Source organism: Amphiura filiformis, chromosome 11 (genome assembly GCF_039555335.1).
Source record: "Amphiura filiformis chromosome 11, Afil_fr2py, whole genome shotgun sequence".
Taxonomy (NCBI): domain Eukaryota; kingdom Metazoa; phylum Echinodermata; class Ophiuroidea; order Amphilepidida; family Amphiuridae; genus Amphiura; species Amphiura filiformis.
The window spans coordinates 52,894,490-52,902,669 of NC_092638.1; the positions used below are offsets into that span (position 1 = coordinate 52,894,490).

General features: G+C 37.7%; 1 protein-coding gene across 1 annotated transcript; it reads right to left on the bottom strand.

Annotated features, from left to right (window-relative positions):
- Positions 1–1,851: 1,851 nt before the first annotated feature.
- LOC140164151 (uronyl 2-sulfotransferase-like) lies at positions 1,852–7,829 on the bottom strand. Its single transcript, XM_072187393.1, has 4 exons — positions 7,728–7,829; positions 4,203–4,343; positions 3,708–3,802; positions 1,852–1,978 (listed from the first exon to the last, which is right to left on the bottom strand). Exons 2-4 carry the CDS (start codon positions 4,317–4,319, stop codon positions 1,852–1,854), a joined length of 339 nt encoding a protein of 112 aa, XP_072043494.1. The 5' UTR covers positions 4,320–4,343; positions 7,728–7,829.
- Positions 7,830–8,180: the final 351 nt, after the last annotated feature.

Here is an 8,180-nt window from a genome sequence, read left to right on the forward strand (position 1 = left end):
TAAATAACTTGTTTGTGACATTCCCTATTCTTGATTCATTTTAAAATATCTGATTTTCAAAAATATCATCTTATAGTAATCAAAAAATTAATAAAAAAAACCCGCCGATTTCATCAAATCCAGCCCAATATTTAGCGCATTGCGGTAATACATTCTCCCGGTACATTCTTTCCACACAATCACGATTGAAAGAAAGAGATACTTTATTATAAAATAAATACAATTTAGGCTTAGTAGACCGTTATTTGATGGAATTCTGAAATCTGAATAAAATTAAAATATTGTCACTTATGTCACGATTCTTTTAATGATACTACAATCAGTGTACTGAAAAAGTGAAACATTCATGTTTTATGGATTACCGAACACGATGCGTAAATTGCTGCTGAAGAAATTACAGGGAGCCGCGGCGATCAAGGTGGGTATGGCCGTATGCACAAACACAGTGACTCGCTTCGTCTTGGCGGTAGCACTTGCGCCGTGTTTCAGCAGATTTGATCAATCGTTCCCTTATATTTGGAACATTTACAGGAATAAATTTTGCTGATGAAGTAGCAATAAGTTGGAAATATCAGAATGTGAATATCAAATCGGTCATTTTGTCTGCAAGTACAGTACGTACAGTCGCGGATATGGAACACTCGGCGACTGAGACGCAGTCATAGTGAGTAACTGAGTTCACCCCGTATGTATCTAAGAGTTCGCCTATCATACATGACCGGCGGTTGTAAAGTTAAGAAATAATTAAAAAATCCCGTACATGTACCTTATTCTATTCCTTCATTTTCTCATTGTAATAAGTTCATCTCAACTTGGTGTGACAATCTGAACTAGTAGCACTGAGTCACTGAGTTCACCCCGTATGTATCTACGAGTTCGCCTATCATACATGACCGGCGGTTGTAAAGTTAAGAAATAATTAAAAAATCCCGTACATGTACCTTATTCTATTCCTTCATTTTCTCATTGTAATAAGTTCATCTCAACTTGGTGTGACAATCTGAACTAGTAGCACTAGCTGTTATTTTTTTGCAATCTGTTTTCATTCCAGTTCTTCGGCGAATCTTCGCTCTTCGTACTGTATGATTCCTTGCATATCGTGGATGGCTTGGCCTATCCCAAATCACCCCGGCCAGCACTTTTCCCATTTTTTAATCCACACACTTTATTCAGGAACTTCATTCTTGATTTGATCATGTTTCCTTCATGTTATTTTTATTTTATTGAAGATATTTTTTCATGTAAAGTAAGTTGACAATGACTGAGTTCGTGCATTGGCCCATGCATGCCACACTAGTAATGCATGGACATTGTGTTTACAATCAAACCCGGAAGTAACTGTGTGTCCCCGTGCTGACGTCATCAACGAAAGCGCCCAATTTGAACGATTTCGTTTTGTAATTTAGGGGGTGCCAATATCCAATCTTTGCATGGAGATTATGTCTATCCTGGTACGTTAGGCAAATCAAAAAATCAAAGTATCCTGATATCATAAGCTTTCCATTGATATATAACTTTATTTTCAATGAGGTTCACCTTTAATAAAATTTGATATATCAGGCTTAAATTCAAAAGAACATATTCGACATATAAGAAAGAGTAGAGGGACATGGTAACTGTTCTGACTTAAATTTTGACTTAAAATCAGTGAATTTTGATGTTTTGGTCAATTATGACGTCATCGTGGCGTCAATCTGGGATGTTTGTGCATTTTTTGGTGTTAATGGAAACAAGATAACTATACTTATCCATTTGTTTAGTACCAAAATCATAGACATCGGTCGTTTAATAGGGAACGAAATGACATACACGTGGCTTCAAGTTTTCATACCTCATTCATTTTCATTTTTTTTAATGATTTTTCCCACCTCGATCCACACTTCCTGGAGTTTTGTCTCCATGCTGTCGATAATAGTAACTGGAAACGAGGAATTCGATCGGATCTCTTATCATATTTATGTAGACTGGATGAATTGACCTGTAAATGAAATAATCGTGTGAGAAATTTGGTCAAGTCGAAAATATAGAGGCAAAGTCCCGGGTGGGCACTCAACTTTAGATGTGACGGGTATGTGCCTACCAGCGTCGCGAAGTAGGGGCCTATCGGGTACAAAATGATATTTTAAAAAGTGGTACATTGGGTACAAACAAAATGAAAAAGGGGGTTATTAAGTATAAGATTTTGAAAAAGGGGGTCATTGAGTATAAGATTTTGAAAAAAGGTGGTCATTGAGTATAAGATTTCAAATAAAGGGAGCAAAATTCAATTTTCTTGTTCCAAATTTTCCAAATTTCCAATACAAATTTGTTGAAATAAGAGAATTTGAAAGTTTCGGCATTATTTTGTGAAATTTTGATGATGCTATTTTAGAAAAAAAGGGGTCATTGGGTAGCCGCAACTAAAAAAAGGGGGGGGTCATCGGGTATGACTTTTAAAAAAGGGGGTCATTGGGTATAGTCGACTTCAAAAGAGGGGGCCTATTGACAGGCACATACCGTTACTTCCAAAGTTGAGTGCCCACCCCGGGGGCAAAGTTCCAATTTACGAGATCAGAACGAGGGCGTTCTACCTCCGCTTATGGCATGGTTCTGTACATGCCCGATGTATATGGTAGCTTCCCGGGGTAGCTTCTTCATATCATCTGCAAATGGGAGCAAATGTAAAGATATCTTTTCCAGATTTTTGTAGGTGACCACAGAGCCACAATTTTAAATAATTTTGAATCACCAGCCCTTAATAATTCTATAACCCCCTATATTTGGTGTACAAAAATTATGCCCCCTATTTTGGTCTAAAAATTCTATGACCCCAGTATATTCATGACCCTCCATTCCGAAGAAAATGACAGCCCCCTAAAAAGGAGAGGAAAGGAGTGAAAGGGACGTGGAAGCTAAGTAGGATAAGGGATATAATAATAGAGACATTGCGATATCCAAACGTAGACATCGGACACGGGCATCGGACGTACTCTCCTGTATCGAAGCGAGGTCACGTATTTAGCTATTTTTGAAGATATTCCACGTGCGAAATCGACGTAGATACATCGTTGATAATGTACAAAATTTGTCCATTTCGCAATATGTTAAAGACAGTCAAAGATAATGAACATACGAAGGAAAGTCTAATTATTATTATGATCTTTTTGTTTGTAACATTATAATAAAGTTACAGCAATGTGTTAAAAATGGACTAAATTTAAACGCAATATTCATACGCAGAGATTGCCCATTGAAATGTGTGTGATACTTTGCGTACAAAAATGACATTGCGATTTCCCATTTTGGATTCCCAACGTAGAATAACACACTGATGGATGCTACGTTGAATATGCTGATTTTACATCATGTCTAAGTCCATGCAACGCGCCCAATTTTCAGGACGAAAAAGTCTCATTTTGAAAGTAAAGTCATGATGTATGGATGTAGTGATCTTTAATCTATCAAAATACATGTTTTTGGGCAATTATAATATTTGGGGAGCACAAAAAACAATTAAGTTTAATCAGCATGTAGATCAAAATTTTAGTCGAAATCAAAAGCGCAGCGGCTTGTTTGAATCAGGCATAGACTCAGCTTACTGTTATACGAGACTAGCAATATTTAACACCGTATTAACGTACGTAAAAACGTACGCGAAAACGTACGTTCCACGTGCTGCGTTCAGAAAATCGCATTGTCTCTAATATAATTGGTTATTACTTCCTTACTTCTCAACTGGAAAATAGAAAATGTGATCGCTAAACAAAGCAGGTAGGTGGGCTGCAAGTTGTTGTACTCGCTTTATCGCAGACTCTTCTTTGCCCTGAGTAAAAATGAAAAAAAATATATAAGCAAATTAAAGTAAAACTTTACAATAATACTAGTCTCGGTCTATGTAATTAGTTGTAGTAGTAGTATATAGTAGTAATAATGATAATAATAATAGTAGTAATCATCATCATCATCATCATCATCATCATCATCATCATCATCATCATCATCATCATCGTCATCGTCATCATCATCGTCATCGTCATCGTCATCGTCATCGTCGTCGTCGTCGTCGTTGTCGTCATCGTCAGGGCGTGTATATCATGACTGAGTGAGCCTTGCACAACAAAAGAATCGGTTGTCCAGCGTTCTAAGTGAATATCATCGTCAGCATCATCGTCGTCATCATTCAATGACTCATCATCGTCCATAATAGATGATGTAATGCTAACCTTTAGATCAATTCTCTCAAAATCATATACTATGTTACATCTTCTATGTATAATATCCAGCTTCAAGCATCTCCAGCGTAATAACATGTCCATTGTCCGACTGCCACATTTCGGCATTTTATTGTAAATGATGGTGTGGTTCTTGAATATTGCAATAAAAATGGAAAGCAAAAATAAAAACAAACATAAGCACACACCTCAAAAATAAGACGAGTATTTAAAAAGGATAATATCCGCAGTTGAAGGTTGACTTAAGGGGTACTACACCCATGTGGTAAATTTAGATATTTTTGCATTTTTCTCAAAAATAATTACACACTGGTAACAAAAGTTATGTATATTATTGGGGCAAGGAATCCAATTACTACACTGATATTTCAGTGACTCAAGACAAGCGGTTCAGTATTTATGATAGGAAACGAGGTACATCCTAGCGGTACCTTATTTCTGATCATAAATAACAAACCGCTTGTCTTGGGTCACTGAAATCCCAGTGTAGTAATTGGATTCCTTGCCCCTATAATATACATAACTTTTGTTACCACTGTGTTATTTGTTTTGAGAAAAATGCAAAAATAGACATAAATTTATCGAGGGGTGTAGTACCCCTTAAGGTTAGACACTACTTTAAACTGTTGCGATTTGGTAGTGCACAGCATCTTGCGAATGGTAGTAAGCTTTGGCAAATATTGCATTGATCATTTCATAGCGAGTGTGTAGAAGAATTCAAATATCACAGATATAGTTTTGTAGGTCCTGTGGTTCTTGAGTTATGTTATAAAGAGGACTGAAACAACAACACTTTTGTAAAACGTACATAACTCATTAACAACAATAAATCAAGCAAGTTTTCAACGTATATGATTTGTAGAATGAAACTATTGCAAAACATCAAAGTGGTTTTTTTACAATAAAATATTCATTAAGATAATGAAAATCAATTTTTGGGCTGCTTCGACCAACAATACATCGTATACCCTTAAAGGAACCTTTTCGAACAAACTTAGAATGTGCTAAAGCGAACAAATGGCAAACATGATGGCAGCCTGATATTATGAAATCATCATCATGTATGTAGCCTATGCTGTATACATGGCTGTCAAATTCGACATGGCACAGTGTCATTGCCCCGATATCTTCATGGTAGAAATCGCCATGGTAGGTGACCGTTGAATCCACCGCCACGCATGGCCATTTTGTTCCGATCTGTTTAATAGACGCATAATGGGCCGAAGGACATCTAATGCTACTGACAATAGCCCGGTGATCATGACCTCGCTGTGTGTGAGCATAGATTTCAAAAATCTATGGTGTGAGTTAGCATGGTACGCCATAGGTCACTGCTTTTAGACTACCTCCACGATTGACCTATACACTGCGCTAAATAATTCGGCACATATAAAATCAGAATTATTGTCAGTTTTTGAGTTTAAGACGCACGCTTCTCAAGACGCTAGCTAACGACTATCATATCTGTTCATATGTGTATTCAAGTGCAAGGAACCACATCTGGCTTCTTTATACGAACTCATTTACGGAGATATTCATCATTTTCTACCCCGGTATCCAAAGATTTTCATCTGAATATCAACATCGTGCATAGCACATTCACGTGTATCGATCCCGGGTATTTATTTTAGTATCTCTGCTGTACCTGAGAGTACTGAATTAAGAGAGGCGCTACATCGATCGCTCAAGTGAGGACAGCGTGAGCTCGATACCTGTATAAGAGTCTGTTCGTCACGCCACAAATCCTGAAAGGTGATTTTGAATATGTAATGATATGAATGAGCTAAATGTGACGTAGCTACGAAAAGGCGCTGTCATTGGATGTATGTGATTCATTTTCCTATGAGTTATTGTTGATGTTGTTTTAAATGTTTGTTTTTTTGTCTTTTATATGAACGCACCGCCAATTAAGGCGTGTGCCACTGATATAGGCCTAAAAGCGTCCGTTCTAATAAATAAATAAAATAAAATATGCCCATATAATATACAATACAATTTGTTGTTGTTGGGCAGACGTCACGCCATCTGCGAACGGTACAAAAAGGTGACTAAGGGAGCGATCGTTATTTATGGCAGGGGGGGAATGGGTAAATTGAGGGGGGAACAGGAAATTTTTTTGTGATCTTGAGGGGGAACCTGAATTTTTAGTTGAACCAGGAGGGGGATTGTTAAATTTTAAATGGAGAAAATTGGGAAAACAAGGGGAACGCGAAAATTTTGAGCGGACGCGAGGGGGCAACGCGAAATTTCTTGTCGATATTCTTTCCAAAACACCCATTCCCCCCCTGCCGTAAATAACGATCGGTCCCTAATAGAAATATATTACGAATCGTGGTAGCAGACAGATTGCGCTGTTCTTTGACCCTGACTGTTTGTCACGTCGACCTAGATAAACACACACAAACAGGGGATGCGACTGTGCCACATATTTTGTCTTCGGAGTTGGTATAGGCAATTTGTACAGAGTGCCGCTAGCCTGGCTGTACCAAGTAATTATTAGCCAGGCGATGTCGGTGTGCATGGTACAGAACAAGTGGACGGCTATTAACTGAACACTGACGAACAAAAACGGGACAACAAGACAACCGACTTTACAACGTATTTTCTGAGAATGTGTCTCCATTTTAACGAAATTGGAGCAACTTTTAATATTTAACCCATGTACAAAATGCAAAATAACCTTGGATCTGTTGAGCCCGTAACTACATGTCATAAGCTCACAAATGTTATATGTTTTGTGATCCTTAGGACCAAAAGAATACTTTGGTGAATTTTAGTGCGGCATTTGAAGCATGTTAAATGGCAGTGCATGTACAGGTACTTGGCGTACTTCATAATTCGAATTCAGCAGATAATGTCCAACGAACCGTATTGAGCACACATTATACAAATATTGACTGCTATGAGGGACATGGTTAAAATCATAGGCCCACGGTGATCTCAAAACCATGCTAAAACCCGATGCGCAGCCGAAGGTCATAGCATGGTTTTATAATTTTAACCATGCCACGGATATAAAGCAGTCAATATTTGTTTTATATACCGAATGGATGTACGTTGCGATTGCGCATGCGTAGATTCAAACCGGTCCATAGTTCGTTTCTACGACCGGTCCATGGTCAAGTTTTGAGGGTATAGCTAATTCAATGACCACACCTTTAACCAATCAGATGACAGGAATCTATGAGGTATATAATTTGTTATGTTACCTATGTAATCATGCATCGTAGGTGGTGCAAACTATTCTTAATTCTTTTTTAAATTTGATCCCTGTATGATCTTTCAGGTCATAAATCTTTTTGGAGCAAGGTACATAGAAACGTTTTCCTGGTATTAAATAAAATCTTCAACATCGTTATAATATGGTTGCAGGCCATAGTCATGTTAGTCAGAAAAATCCAAGCCATTATAATTTGCAAATGGATTAATACGGTAGAACAACAATCATCTGACTAACAGGATGTTCATTTCGTGGTTTGAGTTTGACTCATTTCTATGTAGGCCTTAAGGTCTTACCAGTCCAGTAATTGGCACGCCATATTTCTTATGCAGTGTTGTTCCGTGCTGCTCCGTTAACGTTTGTGATGACTCTGTTGAACATCCGCCCAGAAAAAGGCGTGATCCTGAGAAAGATCAAGACGAGAGACAGGCACAGACACAAAAGGACAGAAGACAGACAGAAAGACACAAAGAGAGACAGAGAGATAAGAACATATACACATGAGCATATCCCTGCTAAAAGAGAGGAAAATAAAACTAGATATGTTATTATAAGGCCGCGAAGTCTAGCCGTGAACTTGAAATGACCTCTGATGACCTTGAAATGACTTTGAAAATAGTTATCTTTCCTGAAAAATGTAGGCACAAAGTTTAATAACAATAATATACAATACAAACATTTGACCTTTGGTTGACCTCCAATGACCTTGAAATGACCTCCATCATGTTTTGCATCATAGTATCATCACA